Genomic DNA, 19099 nt, shown 5'->3' with positions numbered 1-19099 from the left:
CCCTTCAGTCCGCAGGTTGACGCTCTATCCACTGAGCCAAACCGGTTTTGGCCATCCATTTCTTAGAGCCTCAATTTCTTCACCTGTAAATGGGGATAATAACTGTACTTACCTAATAAAGTGGTCATGCTACAAACTCACTAAATAGTAGCTGCTGCCACCACAACCACAATCATCTCCATTATCACCACCATCATTCTCAAGCCAGTGTGATGAAAGGTTTAGGGATGCAGCTTCCATTACTTGTGAGGCACATGGGCAAGCCACTGGGTTGCTCAGAGTCCTATCTTGTCCATGTGTAAAGTGGACTAATCAGACCTTCCCTTGGAAAACAGAGGATTTGCAAGGATAAAGGGTAAACATCCACACTAGTGGATTCCAAAGTTAGAGGAGCTTCATCATTTTGCTGTGCTGTTCAAGATTTTGTAATGACTCTCCTCTCAGTTCAGGTACCCTTTACTAAGGCTCTTTATGACCTTCACCCTGACCTTGGGAGCCACCTCTTCCACTCTGCCAAGGCAACCACATTCCTTCTGACAAGATCATCTGGTGAACAGGGAACTGCCCAAAGCATTTGTATAGGTCACCACTAGGTGGCACTCCACCATGCACCTGCTGCCTATGGGCACCAAGATGCAAGTGTATTTTGGGGACTGGGGGTGGGGGTCTATAAAGGGGATCAAGCTGTGAAATCCTAGGTGATTGGGCCTTGGTGCTGGTGTGTATGTGCTATTTTGGGGTAATAAGGCATTGAAGGCCATATGGCTTGCCTGTCAGGCATATCTAAGTGTGAAACCCACTCCCACCACTTGCCCATGGTGAGACCTTGAGCCTCCCTGAACCTCAGGATCCTCATCTGGAAAATGGTGTTAACTCTAGTTCCTGGTGTTGTGAGGGCAAAATAAGAGTAGGCGGAATAAGAGAGCACGAGGGAAGTGTCATGTATAGGGCCTGGAACATAGTAAGTGCTCAGTAAACAGATATAAGGGCCCTCCTTGGTTGGTTCTATGCAAAGATGGGCACACATGGGGTCAGAGCTTTTAGAGCAAACCTGGCTGTGCATGTGCTATCTCCTGTTAAAAGGATAGCCTAAGCCCTACCCTAGACCTGCTGAAATCAAGCTCTTTAAGGTACAAAGGCCAGGGAGCTATCATTGTGAATTGCTCCTCAGCCAGGCACGACCTTGAGACTGTCCTAGTTTCAACCCTTCCGTTTTGCAGATGGAAAAACCGAGACCTAGAAAAGGGAAACGACCTGCCCCCGTCCACACAGCTATGGAGTAGCAGAAGGCCTGACTCCCTGTATACCCTGCCTGTTGTGTCTCTGGCAAGGTCGGGGGCTTGAAGCACTTGGGCAGAGCTGGCCCAGCAGACGGCTGACCACTTGAGTTCATCTTCCTTCAAAGCTAGAGCTGAGTTGGAAGGAGATGAAGCTCAGAGGCTCACCTGAGCCCCTAAAAGGAGGAGCCCATTTATTCACAATATGTCTTATAGAACTCACTGTTGAATAATGATACCATATATTCCATGCGTTCTTACCATAAACCTGAAGTGAAGGCTGATAACTTTCCTGACTGACAAATGAGACAGAGGCTCAGAGTGGAGAGGTGGTATTTCTCAAGGTCAACTAGCTAAGAGCAGACAAACTCAGACCTTCCACTTCTTGGGCCCAATGTTCTTGTCCATATAGTACTAGATGTTGCAAGCTTCCAGCCAAGAACCACTCTAACCTACAACGTATTATATTGGTCTTCTATTGCGTTAAAATGTTTTTTTGTTTGTTTAAGTTTTAAATTAAATGAAAAATTTAGATTTCCTAGAAAATGCAGACTTCCAGTTTTCCTGGAAATCTGAGGGTTCAGCAACACAAAGCTTACATCCCTGGAAGGTACTATTGTCCACAGCTGAGTAGAAGCCATATCCTCTAGATTAGAGGTGGGGAACCTTTTTTCTGCCAAGGGCCATTTGGTTATTTATAACATAATTCGTGGGCCATACAAAATTATCAACTTAAAAGTTAGCCTTTTATATTTGGTCAAGCATTTAATTAACTCACTCCTAAAGCCTTGGCAGAGCCAGACCAAATGATTTTGAGGGCCTTATACGGCCTGAGGGCTGCACGTTCCCCACCCCTGCTCTATAGGACACTGGCTTCAACACTCCCCACCACTGTGATTCACTATGTTGCCTGCCTGGTCCCAGTGGGCATTTGGACTTGAGACTCCTGTCAAATGCTATGGCCTTTTTGCTGAAATCCAAGTCACAAGGTCTTCCCTGCAGAACAGAGAATGTGGTGATGGGGGCTGTTAGATTCTTTTCCAGGTACTCGGTGCCAGGGATTTCTTAAGCCGGTCCCAGATCTCAACCTTCATAGATGGGGCTTGGGAACCCTTCCCAGATCAGAGCCTATTGGGGGCAGACTGATGGAGCGTAGATCACAGCCTGTGGCAGATGTGCAAGAACCGATGTTTCTGCATTTCTGTCTGCTGGTGAGCACGCTCTGAAAGAACGCCTGCCACTCTGTAAACCAGGAGCACGAACACCAGGCAACCCTTCTCTTTTATGAACCCATATCCATTATTCTGTCATGTCTTCCCACCCGGTGAGTGGGACTGCTATAGAGTCTTTCACTCATTCAAAACCCTTGAGGCACCACGGGGCACCTCCAGACTGCCTGGGTTTGAATTATGGATCCTTCCCTCACCACTGCTGTCCTTAGGCAAATAACCTCTCCTTGCCCCACTTTCTGACCTGCAAAATACAGCTAATAAAGTTCCAGCCTTGTAGAGTTACTAGGATGATTATAGGAAAGGCCAGCAAAGTCCCTAGCACAATAAATGCTCAATAATGCCAGCTGCCCAACCTATGAGAGAAGGCGGGGGAGGGGGTAAGGACGTGTGCTGGGGGGGCGGGGGAGGGAGCGGCTGGGGAGAGGTCAATGGGGGGAAAAGGAGACCCATGTAATACTTTAGACAATAAAGAATTTAAATTAAAATAATGCCAGCTGCTATGATTAGTGCCGCCATCACCAGGCAATGATACTCTATATATTCTATTGGAGGTAGATAGCTTAGGACACTACCATTAACCAAGTAAACATTTTTAACAAGGTCATTTCAGAAGCTTTTACAGTGAAGAAAATAAAAGGGGATAATGATAGAGTGATTGGGGGATATTACAAGAGACCTCTTTGGGAGGTGACATAGGAGTTGAAGTTTCTCAACCTTGGAATTATCTGTCATTTTGGGGCCAGATAATTCTTTATTGTGGGGGCTGTCCTTGCATGGTAAGATGTTGAGCAGCATCCCCGGCCTCTACTTGCTAAATGCCAGCCATGCCCCTTCTCCAATTGTGACAACCAAAAAAATATATCTCCAGACATTGCCCCATGTCCCCCAGGGAGCAAAAATGAGCCCTGCTGAGAATCCCTGAAACAGAGAAGAGAATTCGGGTATGAGAACAGGTGGCTTTGGAGAGATGGACGTGGAACCGGGAGGACAGGGCGAAGTACAACCTTGACATCGACCCTAAGCTGGGCATTTGCAAGGCTGAGCCAATTCCTTAAAATAAATCTCACTTGAGATTATATATATATATATCTACACTAATAAAAGAGAAACATGCAAATTGGTGTCACTCTGCTATGCCCACCAGCCAATTAGGATGAGTGTGCAAATTAACCCAACAAAATGGCGGTTAATTTGCATATGCAGGTGCAGAGCGAAGACTGAAGACTACTGAAGACTGAAAGCGACTGAAGACTGAAGAGGCTTGGCTTCTCCGCTGCAGCCAGAGCGGAGAAGCCAAGCCTCGCTGCTGCGGCTGGAGCGGAGAAGCCAAGCCTCAAGGTCTGGGTGCCGGCAGCCAGGGGAAGGAAGGCCTATTGTATGAATCTTCGTGCAACAGGCCACTAGTGTGTGTGTGTGTGTATATATATATATATATATATATATATATATATATATATATCAAGGGCTGTTAAATCGCATTGTTTACCCATATCTTCAGAAAAAAATCCCTTCTACTGTCGTGGTAAACAACTTGCTTCCCTATTTATAATGCTCTGGCCCTCTAGCAACTTAAGCGCGAAATTATAGCTAATTTGCCTACAAACGTCAGGTGGTCATAATAATCTGGCCACTCAGTGTATATGATTCTGTTTCTCCGGAGAACCCTGACTGATTCAGTGGTGGAGCCGGGGTGTCAACCCTTACTCACTTCAGCTGCCCAAGTCCCCAGAGGGCCAGGCCCAGCTCCACAGGAGCCAGTGCTGCCGTGGCCCATCCCCCACAAGCTCTCAGCATGAGTGAGACGCCCTCGGGGCTGATGTGGAAGGGAGTGGGGCGCAGCTGGCTGAGAGAAGAGGACGAGGAAGAGAACTCGGAGACCTAGAGCAGGTGATGTGTTTATTGCGAGACGCCTGTTTCTGGGGACCCCTCACAAGCCCCCAGCCACAGAATAAACAGACACAATAACTTGGAATCCAAACCAGTCGCACATAAATAGGAGGTTGGCAAAGGAAAAGGAGAAAAACAAACGAATGTGCAGTTTCCTATGCGAATGTGACAAGGTGGCAGCGCCATACCCACGTCCAGTCTCTTCTCATCCCGCTTCCACGCGGAGGCTTTGTCCTGCTTGAAACATCACCTTCGGACCGACTCCGCAGCCGCCATCCTGGCAGCCACCTGACGGGCAAGTGAGTCAACAAAACCGACCTGGGTTCTTCTTAAAAAACAAACAAACAAATGCTTCCGTGGTTCTCTGCACCTCCCAGTTCTGTTGGGTGAACAGTGTGTTCCCCGATCCCAGTCCAACAAAAACCACACACAACCACGATGAGTACCAGCCACGAGTCGGAATAAACACATATTGCACATGGCCATCAGAGTGGCCCTGAGAGCCCCTCGCGGCAGACACCCCAATACGGGCTTCTGATCCAACCGATCGTTTGCCTGTCACTGGTGGTGTCCTACACGCCCCCACCCCCGCTCCCCAAATCCAGCTGGCGTTAAGCACACATTCCACATTATTACCCTTTGCTATTAGCCACACTCAAGGCCGAGGATGGGTTACCCTCACGCACTCGAAGCAGGTAGAGGGAGGTGAGGATGCTGGCTTAAACCTTAGTCTGCCTTTCAACTTTCACCTCTGGGTGGTTATTGAAGTTCTACAGGAGAACACAGCGTCCAAGGTGCGGACTCTTCTGGAACCGAAAGGCGGGAAAGTGGCTCTCCCCAGCCCTAGGCTCTTGCAAAGGAAGCTCTGCCACTACCCTCGGGTCAGCCACCAGCCGGGGTTAAAAGGAACAGCCCGGGCGTGAGACAGGCAGTGCGGCAATCGGCATTGTTTTTCTCCTAGGGAATGTTCAAGTATCACAAAATCCCTGATACAGTATGTAAACAAGACTTCTTACTGAACAGAAAGCTAGGTCACTTCGGGAAGCAGCAGCACGTGAAATGTCTAAAAGGGTGAATAAGGTTTTAGGTTCGACATTGGAGGCAAGACAGCCGCGCACCGTGCCTCAGAAAGCAGACGCTCAGGCATCACACACACACACACACACACACACACACACACACACACGCCCCGGCACAGAGCCAGGGAGACAAAAGCACCCGATCCGACATCTACCGGGGTCCCGAGAACATGTCCGGCTTCCCCTTCTTCTTCAGTGGTGTAGCTGCCATCGGCAAAGAATAAGGGAGTCTCTGATGCTAAGCACGGGACGTGCCTGTGGACTGGTGTCTGCATCCAGCTCCCAGACTCCCGGCCTCCTACCGGGGGTTTCTCCATTCTCTGGGCCCTGCTCCAGGGGACGGCCCTTCGGCTCGCCCCTGCACCCCAGGCACCTGTGAAAGGCGTTTTCCAGAGGAATGCTCTTGGGTGAGGTATCTCAGGGACCGTTTTGCTCTGGGTCCATTTTCCTTACGAAGGGCAATGAGGCTCTGCTGGGATGGCCTCCCAGTCACCTGGCTCCACTGAGCTCCCTCATCAATGTCTTCTTCCTCGGCCTGGGTCTTCAAGGTCCCCTGGGCAGCCCAAGAGGGCCCTATCTGTCGAAACAGCCTGTGGGGAACACGTGGCTCCCGCTGAAGTAGCTGCCTCTGTAGGCGGTGGTGAGGCAGTGCCTGGGCTCGGCTGCGACGGCCATCTGCATGCTGAGGGACACGGGCAGGGGCACGGGGCACACGTCCAGAGGCTGGAGGGAGGGGTACGGGGAGTGGACAGATGAACTCGTGCCCCCAGAGAGCAGGGTCCCCGAACAGTGGGCCTGCAGTGAGTCCCGATAGGCTAAGCACAGGTCCTGCACAGGCGTCTGGAACTGCGCCAGGGCCACAGGCGTTGCCTGGCCGAGGGCGGGGTAGGCAGGGGGCTGAAACAGCATCTGGGTGGGGGCTGGGGATGTGCCGGGCACCATGGCCAAGGCCTGGCTCTTGACCGCGACGGCATCCTTGAGGACGTTGTCATAGGCTCTGAAAGGGAAGGGCCTGGGTGAGACCCGGCGGTTAAAGGCAGACACCTGAGCGCCTCTACCTGCCTTGCTGAGTGGGATCTGTGTGCTGTTCCCGCTGGACCTTGCCCAGCCTGTGCTCACTGCCTCCAGCTTTGCCTCAGTGACCGTCCGACTAACCCCAGACCTCAGCGTGGATCTACGTCTTATAAAAACCTCTTCTGAGCCCTCAAAACTAGCCTTGCTGTCCTGCAGCCCCTGCACTGCCCCACCTCGCAGTTAACACTCCAGGTGATAACTTCCAGGTTGCTACCTGGCTCCCCACTGTGCCGAGTGTGACCTCCAACAGGGAGGGCCCATCTGCTCCCGCTCCCCCCTGCACACCACACCTGGCAGTGCCCGCCAAAAGGGCAGAGCTCCCAGTGCTTAGATGAGCACCACCTCTGCCTTCAAGGCCCTCCCGGCAGCTCCGACCCAGCCAGGTCACTCCTGAGCTAGCAGACCCGAAGCAAGTTGCCCATGAGGCCTTAGTTTCTCCATCTGTAAAGGGGAATGTAAGAAAGGAGCCAATAGGGGCTGCAGCAGGTCGGAGAAGGGGGCCATCCCAGTGTGACAGCCACGAAGAGGCAGGGCTGGCGGCTAAGAATCCAGAGCACCTGACAGCACTCAGACCAGACCGCGTTCTCTGGCTTCAGCCCTGGCCAGTGTGGCTTGATTGGCTGGGTGCTGTCCTGTGCACAAGGTTACCGGTCCCATTCCAATCAGGGCACATGCCCAGATTGTGGCTCAATCCCCAATAGGGGGCGTGCCTGAGGCAGCCGATGGATGTTCTGCTCTCGCCGATTGATGTTTCTCTCTCTGGGTCCCTCTCCCTTCCTCTCTCTCTAAAAATCATTAAAATATATTTAAAAAAACAAACTAAAAAATATATAAAATAGAAGGCACAGGTTTTAAAACAAGGCCCGAGGCATGAGAAACTGACATTTCAGAGGAATGAGACACGGGCAGCTACTGGCAAAGCTTCCCACATGAGGAGACCAAGAGGTGACTCTTTAGGGACCTGGCCCCGGGTTCAGTGGGGCTGTGCACACAGGAGATGCTGCCACCTGTCAGGTGCAAGAGGGACTGGGTGCAGCCAGGTAGGACCTTTCTGTCCTATCTGTCCTCCTGAGGTCGCTCGCCACTGAGCTCTTCCACTCTGATGTCAGTTTCATGGTGCTGGGTCTACGATGCCTTTAAGCATCTTCTCTGACACACTGAACGTTTTTCTCCCCAAGATTCCCAGGGATCCTTGCAAGGAAGTGGTGGCCTCTTACGTGAAGCCACTCTGGGCTTAGCTGTGGTCAGCTTTGTGGCCACATCTGAGAAAGCAACTTATAATGAGAGTCCCTGAATTTTGATCATCCATAAGGCTGACTGACACCCTGAGACTCAGATCAAAGAGCCCAGACATGCACACAACCCCTCTTCTCCCTCACTCCTTGATCTTAAAGCTGCAAACCCAAAGCTAACCAAAATAAGAAGGACCAACTCCCCAAACCCCAATTCTATCAGGAGTCACCACGGCCCACATGACGTGAGACACTAGCAGGGAGACCCACCATAAGCCTCAGACTTCAGGAAATCGCCTGAACCGGGCCTCAGGACAGGTGGGACCTCAACATTTCAGAAACCCGGAAGGACTGAAGGGGAACTTACACCAGCAGGATTTCGATGCATGTGCTGAGATGTTCCAGGGAGTAGTCTGAGATCCTCTGCAGGTCTCTGGTCCAATAGGGAGAAAGCTGAAGGCAAATTCTAGAGGCCCCAACGCAGGCTGCAGCGACCACAGAAGGCTGGAATTTGTAGAAAATATGATCTGAAAGAGAAACAGAGGCAGTCAGCATCATAAAGCCAAGCCTGGAAGCCCGGTGCCCTGCCTGCCTTGTGCCCCCTAAATCGGTAGACAAATGATTAGGTTCAAGGCTATTCACTGCTGTGACACACACACACACACACACACACACACACACACACACACACACACACAAACACACACACTCTCTCTCTCTCTCTCTATCTCTCTCTCTCTCGATGAAAAAGTGGAAACAGCATGAAGTTCTTGAATCTTAAGCACCCTGGCTCTCAGTCTGGGACTTCTGATGTCAGCCTGGGGGCTGCAATGGGTTTGCTGATGGGCTACAAAACATTTGTCCTTACTGTGGCTGTTAGGGGTGAATGACATGTCATTTCAGAAGCTACTTATTAATAACAACAAAGCCTGCATCCCAGTAGGCCCTCAATAAAAATCTGTTGAATAAATGAATGTAGGAATGAGTAGCTATAGCAGTTTGATATTCCTCACTCAAATTGGCTTTACTGAAGTATGAATGACAAATAAAAACAGATCATGTGAATAAGGTGTACCATGCGATGCTTTCATATACGCAGACCCCATGAAATGATCTGAGAAAGCTTAACGTCCCACTAGGATATTTTGTGACTTGGCCTGTATTACTTACATGCAAAGGCAAACTGTTGAAATCCCTATAATGTTCCTGAATTATACTTGATTATCAGTGCATTGTCATGCTGCCTTAAGTTGTGATTTTCAATGATTTCAATACTTGCCTGTTATAGTATGAAATTAGTCAAGGTGGTATTATGGTTACAGGTACAATCAGTCACAGAGTAAGACTCCCCAGGTTCAAATGTTAGCAATGACTCTAGGTAAGTTACTTCACCTTTTGAGCATCAGTTGAGGAAACTGAATAGCAGAAATGACTTTTATGTGGAGTTGTTGGGAGGTTCGGATGAGATAATGTATGCAGCGCACTAAAATAAGGTGCCAGGTACACAGTAAGCACTCAATTAATACTGGATATCACACTTCCTGATTCTGTTACACATGACAAATTTTGGTTTGTGGTGGGTTACTGGGTGGCTGTATCAGTTGTATTTCTGACCCAGTATTTCACCTAACACCTAGATTTTAAGACACTGGGAAGAGTGAGATCTGAATACCAGCCCCTAAACAGGGTAACTGAATTGCTAGAGCAGACGTAAACACAGCCCCCTCCCCCACCCATCTGTGTGATGACAGCTCTTCCAGACTGACCTATCTGCACATCTGTCCTATTTAGATCATCTGCAAGTTGCAGGTTACCATAAGAAACACTAACAGGCGACCAGAAGGTTATAGAATACCAGTCGCCTGTAATAGGCTGCTATTTCTCTTTTACACAATACTGGTAACATTGGGTGAATCTTTGTTCCTTTCCTGTTTATCCCTTGCAAAATGGGAGTGATCTGGGTGGATGGGCTCCCGTCGGTAAGAACTCCCTAGATGGGACATGCATGCCTCTTGGTGCCACCTGATCCTGGCCCCTGGGTGGTGGGGGAGGGGTCATAGGTCCCAACATTGGGCCCACCTTGCAGGGTGACCTCGAGGAAGTAGTGGGCATACTCCTTGAGGCACTCTTTGGTCTTGCGCGCGCAGGTGGTGGGCCAACTGTGGCAGTGCTGGTCCTTCTGGCTGACGGAGGCCAGGAGGTAGTAGTCCAGGAAGTGGGCGGGCGTGGGCAGGCAGAGGTTCCAGTTGAAGGCCGCCAGCAGCAGCAGCTCCGTGCTCAGGAGCTCCTTCTTGGTGAGGCTGAAGTTCTGGCTGCTCAGGATCCTCGTACTGTTTATCTGCTCCAGCTTGGGCACGTGGTCTTCCTTGTCCTCGAATTTACCTGTGGGAGAAGCAGGGGTCACCGGACGACAGCACTGGCCTGCACACAGGAATTTAGTAAAGGTCCACCTTCAAGTGCCTGGACGGTGCCGGCAGAGAGGATGGAGAACCAAAAGGCCCCGCTGCCGAGCAAGTACGAACATAGACACTGGGCCTGTCAAACCTGGGCTCAAATCCCCAAGCCACCACTTCCAGCTGTGTGACCAGGCACAGGTATCTCACCCTCTCTGTGCCCCAGTACTCTCATCTGTAAAGTGGAATCTAGACCCCCAGAGACAATGACAAAATGCATTCCAAAAGTTCAGAACAGCACATGGAACACAGAAGGTCCTCACTAGCAGTCAGAACAGCGAGGGCCTGGGGAATGAGGTGGGCTCTCCCGTCTGCTCGTAACTAATTCACCCCAGGAGCAGCGGTTCTCAACCTGTGGGTCGCGACCCCTGAAAATACATCCTGCATATCAGATATTTACATTACGATTCATAACAGTAGCAAAATTACAGCTATGAAGTAGCAACGAAGATAATTTTATGGTTGGGGGTCATCACAACCTGAGGAACTGTATTAAAGGGTCGCGGCATTAGGAAGGTTGAGAACCACTGAGAGGGTCAGGCCATAGTCACAATGACCCTGTCCTCCCCCACCCCTCCCCAGATGTGGAAAAGCCCTTCAACAGCTCCCCGTTGTTCTTAGGACTGAGTTTAAGCTCCACCCGTGGGTTTTTATTTAGGGTGCTCTCAGAAACAGAGTGTGTGGGAGGTGAGCCTCGGAAAGACTGGTAGGTGGGAGAAGACAGGAAAGAGAATAAGCCCCAAAGGGTCCTGCATCAAGCGCATCACCACTGTGGACACCCGGAGCCAATCCCTACAAGAAATTCTGAGGAACAATGTAGAACCTGAGCCTCGGTCAAGGGAACGCCCGGCGGGCATCCTCAGGACAGAGAAGCAGCCGGTGGCCTTGGGGGTCTGGCCCACCGAGGGTCGAGGTGCTGGGGCCGTGGGTGGGAACTGGCAGCCTCCACTGGGGGAGGCTCTGCAGGTGGGGCTGCGGGGGACCTCCCGGCCTCACACCCCTCACACTGGGGAAACTGCTCACACCCGGCTGGGGCCTCTGTCACTGCAATTCTCTGAGGGCACCGTGCTCTCCTTGCCTGCGAGCCTCGTCTACACAGCCCTCTGTCTCGAGTTCCCTGCCCCACCCCCTCCTCATTCGGCCAACCTCACCTCGTTCTCCACCTTCAGAGTCACTGCCTCCTGGAAGCCTTCCCTGACCACAGTCCCCACGTTCTGCCCGACCCCCCATCAGACAGGAAGCCCTGCGTCCCAGCCTCGCTCGGGTCACCTGTGGCCCCCGAGCCCAACCTCTCTGGGTGCCGAGCAGCTGCTGAGCGAGTGTCAGAAGAGGCAGCTGTGCTCAAGCACACGTCTGCCAACGAAGGGAGCAGCCAACGTGCCCGCACACCTGTGCACAACCGCCGGCACTGCCGACCCAGTTCTCACGGGGCTTTCGCGCCGCTCAGGAGAGAGAAGGAGGGAACCACCGCAGGCTGCCCTGCAGCAGATGCGACAAGTCCTCAGCAAGGCTCAGGCGATGTCACTGAGAAGCCTGTGTGCCCATCTTCTTGGCGAGCCCGACAACACCCACTAAGTCAGCGGTTCTCAACCTGTGGGTCGCCTAAGACCATCCTGCATATCAGATATTTACATTGCGATTCCTAACAGTAGCAACATGACAGTTATGAAGTAGCAACGAAAGTAATTTTATGGTTGGGTCACAACATGAGGAACTGTATGTAAAGGGCCAGAAGGTTGAGAACCACTGCTCTAAGTGGACGAAGGTGGCATGACACCAACCTCTGGCCTTTGACAGGGAGGAGCTGAGCGAGTGGAAATGCACAACACGGTGAGGAGCGGAGAAGACTGCGGACCGCTTCCTGAGCAGCTTACACCCCATCTCCTTTCGGAGCCCTCTCCATCCACACACACACCTTCCCTCGCCGTCCATGTAGGGGCCGCTCAGGCAGGTAAAGGCAAGGCCCAAGGGGGAAGAGCCTCTAGTACAGCTAAAACCCTGGGGGGGGCCTGGCCTTCGCCTCATGCCCTCCATCCCAAGCACAGGATCCAGCTCCATGGAACTCAGACCCTCCTCCAGCTGGGAGTGTTGGTCCCCTCACCTACCTTATCATGGGTCCTCCAGAACTCAGTTCATTTTTTTTTAAAAAAATATGTTTTTATTGACTTTCAATGACAGGAAAGGGAGAGAGAGAGAGAAAAGCATCAATGATGAGAGAGAATCATCGATCGTCTGCCTTCTGTATGTCCCCCACTGGGGATCAAGCCTGAAGCCCGGGCATGTGCCCTGACTGGGGAATCGAACTGTGACCTCCTAGTTCATGGATGCTCAACCACTGAGCCACACAGGCTGGGCTCCAGAGCTCAGTTCGGAGGCCACTGGATGTCACCAAGGCACTTCTCACGCTCAGATATTAATTGAGCATTAATATTCCTGGGCAGCAGGTCTAAGCCTCATGAGGACAGAACCATGTCCCGCCCATTCCCCGCTGTGCCCCCAGGTCCCAGCACAGTCCCCGGCACACAGTAGGTACCCAATGAGTATTCACTGAGAGAAGGAATGGTTGTCTCTGGATAGTGAAAATTTTTTTTTTAAAATGTATTTTATTGATTTTTAACAGAGAGGAAGGGAGAGGGATAGAGAGTTAGAAACATCGATCAGCTGCCTCCTGCACACTCCCTGCTGGGGATGTGCCCGCAACCAAGGTACATGCCCTTGACCAGAATCGAACCTGGGACCCTTGAGTTCCGCAGGCTGACGCTCTATCCATTGAGCCAAACCGGTTAGGGCTGAAATTTTAGGCCATTTGAATTGTCCTCTAATGAGCTCTATCTGTATTCTCTACCTTTTTTCTTATAATCATGTATCTTTTGTGCAATTTAAAAAGAAATATATATATAAAAAATTTTTAAGTTTTAAATTATTATTTTTTGTGTGTGTGCAAAATTGTCAATGTTTTCCTGAACCTTGTACTGAACTACTCACAGACACTCGACACATCGGATCTCTTTCTTCCCAGTAGCAGAAGGAGGCGTGGTGAAGGTCACAGTACCAGCAGAAACATGCCCTGTGCTGGGGGTGGCATTGCTGGCAGCCAGCAATCTATTCCGACTGGCAGATGCGATCAATCAGATTAGTGTCCTCCCGGCCCCTGGTGCTTTGCAAACCTTTCAGAGCTCTGCTTGTTCCCCAGCCACCAGGCCCAAGAGGAATACCCGGAAATGGAAGGGGCCATGATTACGGAGGAGCCTGACCACACCTGCTGCTTCTTGGGGACCCACCATGCTACAGGCCAGGCCAGGCAGAGGGGGGTCTGAATCCGCAGTGTGCTGGCTCTGAACCTAACACACTGAACTCCACAGGCCTCCACTTCCCACCCAGGAGCACGCCCAGGTGCAGATGGAGTGGCCATGCGGAGTGGAAAGAGCCTCCATGCCCAGCACGCAGAGCTGCCCCGAGCCCCCGGCTGGAGTCCTAGGCTGGGCTGGGCACTGTGCTTCGTGCTCGACACCCACTGCATCCCCCCAGGTAGGTTCTGTTCACACCCCCAGAGACTCAGAGACAGCGCTCTGAGAACTCGACTCCACACTTGGGAGCGACCTCACAGCCCCGGCTCTTAACTGCTGGCCAGCTGCCCACAGCTCAGCGACGATTCCCCAGCACCAAACATTCCACAGCCAGAAAAGAGTTTATGAGTTTCCTGGTGTTGCACGTGCCTGGCGGACATTTCCTCCCCTTCTACCATGACTGTGAGTGGGGCCAGTCCTTTGTCCCCAGCGCCGCCGCCACCAAGCGCTGCCACTCGGCTGCCTGCTCCTGACCGACAAGACAAACAGCACAGATGCCTGGAAGTCTTCGGCAGGCCCCCCAGGGGAGCATGGGGGACAGAAGCCTGTCTTTCCAAGTCAGACAAGAGCCACAGATTCTCTTCAACTTGTTCGATGTATTTAGAAAATTTTCAGATCCACAGAAAAGATTTATGAATTGAGATGACCCTTCACCCCGATTCACTAATTGACTGATGTGTGTGTGTATGTTTGTGCGCGCGGCACAAAAGTGTGTATATAAATACTGGTTCTGCTCAATCATTTCATGTGAAGTTGCAGATGTGACATGCTTCCCTCCCCCTCTCCTCCCATACTTCAGCATCTATCCTGAGGTCATTTTCCTACACAATCATAATGCTATTAGCAATCCTAAGAACACCAGCATTAATGCAATAACATTTCCTAATAGTCAATCCATGTTTGACTTTCTGCAAGGGACCCAAAAATATCTTTATAATTTTTTTTTTAAAAAGATATAGGATCCAACGAGGCTCACATAGGGTCTTGGATGATGGATGATTCTCATCACTGATATTTTTATCTCTCTCTCTCTCTCTCTCTCTCTCTCTGAAATCAATAAAGATATATTTAAAAACACACACACACACAAAAACAAACAACTCTTTGGATTTCTGTAGTTATCAGAGGGCATAGAGGTGCTTCCTACTCATCCCCAAAGGGGGAACTGCTCACGCCTTCAGCAGACAAGAGAGACAGATTTTAAGCAATTTGATGGAGAAGCCAGGAAACTACTCCGAGGCCAGCCCCCTCTAAAAGGCTGTTTTACTTGGCAAATGTCTCTAGTCTCATTCTCTGTTTTTCATGACACTGACTCTTTGGATGAATCCAGGCCAACTGTCTTGTAAAAAAAAAAAAAAAAAAAAAAAAGACAAGACCGGAAGACTGGTCTCCTATTCTGGACTGTCTGTAGAGGGCATGCAGGAAGCAACCAATCATCATTGATGTTTCTATCTCTCACTCTCCCTTCCTTTCTGAAATCAATGAAAAAAAAAAAAGAGGCAGAGAGTCCACACACCAGGATGTGAGCTCCAGAGGGCAGGGCAGTTGCAGGCCAGGCTCCACCACAGCCCTCAGGCAGCTGAAAGCCCAGCAGCCCCAGGGAGGGGAAGCCTCAGAGGACTGGTTTCTATGCCCTACACAGCACACTCTGCTCATTCTGCTAACAACCCCGGGGCTGGCAGTGTTTTTCCACATTAATCAGAAGCTCAGAAAGGTGGACTTGCCCCCTCATCCAGCTGGCTGGTAAGGGACAACGTTAAAATAAGTCTGGCTGTCTGCTCCGTGAGGGTGGGGCCACATCTGTCTTCTAGAACATCCCAGATCTCCTCCACCTAGCACAGCCACTGGCATAAAGTTAATACTTTATAAAGTTGTGTTTTTTGGGGGGGAGGGGGGAGAGGGGGGATTTAAGTGAATGAATAAATGCCTCCAAAAGTTCAGAGTTTTCTAAACCACAAGTAGGACATCTCTAATATAGTCACGAGGATCCCTGAAATCCCAGTGTCTCCACAAGGAAATCCCAGGGATGAGGGGGTCAGGCCAGCTGCAGCCCCTCTCCATCTAACCGCCCTGCTCCCCACAAATACTCTTGTCTTCACCTTGCCCTCTGCTCATGCTGTAAAGTCATTCAACCCCAGAACTTGTCCACTAAGGGGCTGCATGGTCAATAGGACTTGGTTTCCAATGAGAGAACTGAAGTTGAAGAGTGAGTCTCCACCAATATACTTTCTATAGTAAAGGATACCCAACGCTGCCCAAACCAGCCTGGCCAGTGCTGCTCAGTGGTTGAGTGCCAACCTATGAACCAGGAAGTTGTGGTTCCATTTCTGGTCAGGGCACAGTTTCTGGCTCAATCCCCAATAGGAGGGCATGCAGAAGGCAACTGATGGATGATTCTCATCATTGATATTTCTCTCTCTCTCTCCCTCTCCCTTACTCTCTCTGAAATCTCTGACATCAATACAAATATATTAAAAACACACACACACAAAAACAAAACAACTCTTTGGATTTCTGTAGTTATCAGAGGGCAGAGGGGTGCTTCCTACTCATCCCCAAAGGGGGAACTGCTCACGCCTTCAGCAGACAAAAGAGACAAGCTTTAAATCAATTTGATGGGGAAGCCAGGAAACTACTCGGAGGCCAGCCCCCTCTAAAAGGCTGTTTCACTTTGCGATGCAGCACAGAGGGGCAGAGCGCACTCTGACGATGACCATCTGGGCTCTAGGAGGCTCGGCCACCTGCCAGCTGTGTGGTCTGGGGCAAGTCTCCACCTCTGGGGCCTGTGCAATGTGGACAGAAGCAGACAGAACTGTGGTGAGGATGGCATGAGGGCTCAGCGTGCTGAGGAGGGTGCTCAGTGCTCAGTGCTCAGCAACACGGGATCCAGCTCAGCTTTATAAACCTCCGCTCGGTTCAGGACCAACTGAGCCATCAGCGTCACAGGCGCAGACAGTTCAGTTTCCAGACAAGATTTGATGTGGGGGAGAGAGAAAGCCAGGGACAGAGGAGGCAAACCCTCCAGCTACAAGAGCATTTTCATGGCAGTCTTCAGGGAAGGGAGGAAGCTGTGAAGACCAAAGGAATGGGGAGCAGGGAGCATCCCCCCACTCTGCCCTGAAACACCTGCTGCAGGAATGACAGAGATCTATGGCCACCCCAGGGATCTGAAAGTTATGGAGTGTCCTGGAGAAAGAGGCCTCCAATCCCAGGCTCAGCTCCCTGCCCTCCTCAGGAAACAAAGAAAAGGCTCCTTTACTGTGCCTCACTCCTTCCTCTTAAAAGTAGGGCTGTCCTGTTTGAGGCTGCATCTTGGAATCTGGGACACAGTAGTCCTTGACAGATAATGAATGAATGAATGAATGAATGCACATGTCTGACAGGTTGGATCAATTCCTAAGTACAACTTTGGAAATAGGCTACAGTTGAGGTTGCAGGTCACTTTTTCCTTCGAGAAGAAGCTGTAAAAAAATGCCTCCCAGGTCAGAGGTTGCACTCGGCCAGCTGGGTCACACACGCTGGCTTCCCTGCTGGCTTTGAGGGCTTCCCTGTCTCAGGATGGAGCAACTGGTGCGGTGACTTCACATGGTGGCCCCAGCGAATCGCTGACTCCTCTGTGCTCTGCTTTCCACGGGACCCAGATAATTTCACTGACTGCCTAAAAGCAGGGAGGGGCTGTGGGCCCTGGCCTGTGTGGCTCGGTGGGTTGGAGTGTCATCCCATAAACGGAAAGGTTGCAGGTGCAATTCGTCAGGGTGCATACCGGGGTTTTGGGTTTGGTTCCAAGTCGGGGCACGTAAAGAGGGCAGTCAATCCATGTTCTCTCTCACATCAGTGTTTCTCTCTCTCTTTCCCTTTCTCCTCCCCTCTTCTCCCCTCTCTAAAATCAATAAGCATATCCTCAGGTGAGGAGGAAAATAATACGTAAATAAAAATAAAAGCAGGGGCTGCGGGGCAGGGGGCACTTGTCATATAAATGGTTTGGAGCATTGGAGCCAGGGTCGAGCCAGGGCTCTGTGCGGAGACAGAGTTGCCTCCTGTTAGGAAAGTCACTGCTGTGCAGAATGTTCACGCCTAGCTCCGTGGGGGCTGCTCTGGACCAGACGGGGCCGTGCATCCAGGAAGAGCAGAGAGTGAGTCCTCTGGGCAGTGCCAAAGGCGTGGGCATCACAGGTCCCGGGCCCCTTTTTTCCAACCTCTGCTGGGAGCAGGAAAAGGAAGAGAAGAGGCAATCTTGGCTATTCCCGTTAGGAGGGGAGCCGCTCCAGACACGAGACCCGGTGCTGAGGGCTAAAGTTTCCATCCAGGTCAGCTACCACGTGGCTCAGAAAGCGGAGCCAGGGTCCCCCAGCAACCTCTCCACTGCTGGCCGAGTCTTCCCGGTGCAGCCATGTTAGGAAGTGATCTGCTACGGCAAAGGCCACTCTTGTACAGTGACTGAGAACAAAGGCTCAGAGACAGCCCGACCAATAAAAGGAGGGGAAAACATCAGTCTTGCAAACAAATAAAGCAATACTTTAAAAAATACAATAAAATATATGGTATATATTTTCTGTCAGGCCAGTGTGGCTCAGTGGTTGAGCACTGACCCATGAACCAGGAGGTTATGGTTTCCATTCCTGGTCAGGGCACACGCCCCGGTCGTGGGCTCGATCCCCAGTGTGGGGTGTGCGGGAGGCAGGCGATCAATGATTCTCTCTCATCATTGTTGTTTCTACCTCTCTCTCCCTCTCCCTCTCCCTTCCTCTCTCTGAAATCAATAAAAACATATTAAAAAAAAAAACTCAGGGACAGCTCCATGGGTCCCCATCCTAGCCATGCACCCTGGGGCCAGTTATCTAACTTACAGGGTCTCAGTTTCCTCCTGTCAACTGGGGGAAATAATACTGCTTACTACATAGAATTGTTCTGGGGATTAAATGAGTAAATCCATGCAAAGAATTCAGACTACTGCCTGGCACATAAACATGCATTAAATATTAGCCATTCCATGATCACTGAGGCCAGAATCTGTTCTCCTCCCTCAAACTCTGATTATATATTAAAAAACCGTACTGAGCTTGCAACTAATTTTTCTTTTATTCTTTATATTTTTTTCTATATTCCCATTTTCTACAAGAAATAAATATTACTCTCCCACTATGGAAAAAAGAGTTTAAACTTCTCAGAAGACAAGAAGCAACTGAAGGGACCCTAGAAGTCAGAACTGGCAGAGTAACTGCGAAAGAAGGTTCTGGAACGTGGGTCTGCCCTAGTCCAAGACTATCCTGGCATAAATCTGCTTTACAAGTGCCCACAGGTCAGGAGGTCTCAGACTTTCCTAGAAGAGTTCCAGAAACCCAACTTGTCAGTGACAAAGAAGAAACTTCCTGTCTAGACACTGAAATGCTTATAATTAAAACGACGACTTCGGAGGCAGGGAGAGGCATGCTCCTTGAAGACAGCCTCGAAAATTCAGGCAAACACCACTACCCTAAAAACAACCTCTTCCCTCCTCTCCCCTCCCAGGGTGTGACAG

The 19099-nt window shown here is 50.7% G+C and overlaps 1 protein-coding gene across 1 annotated transcript in view; it reads right to left on the bottom strand.

The window, feature by feature from the left end:
* Positions 1–4391: 4391 nt before the first annotated feature.
* Positions 4392–19099, bottom strand: part of CCNJL (cyclin J like) — a 44951-nt gene continuing 30243 nt past the window's right edge. Inside the window, exons 4-6 of the mRNA XM_036315496.1 lie at positions 9861–10163; positions 8149–8308; positions 4392–6472 (exon numbers count right to left, since the gene is read on the bottom strand). Of these exons, the coding sequence (XP_036171389.1) occupies positions 6049–6472; positions 8149–8308; positions 9861–10163 (887 nt within the window). The 3' untranslated portion in view covers positions 4392–6048. The remainder of the gene's footprint in view (positions 6473–8148; positions 8309–9860; positions 10164–19099) is intronic.

This window comes from Myotis myotis, unplaced genomic scaffold (genome assembly GCF_014108235.1).
Source record: "Myotis myotis isolate mMyoMyo1 unplaced genomic scaffold, mMyoMyo1.p scaffold_m19_p_6, whole genome shotgun sequence".
NCBI classification, from domain to species: domain Eukaryota; kingdom Metazoa; phylum Chordata; class Mammalia; order Chiroptera; family Vespertilionidae; genus Myotis; species Myotis myotis.
This window is presented reverse-complemented; position numbering and strand designations above follow the sequence as displayed.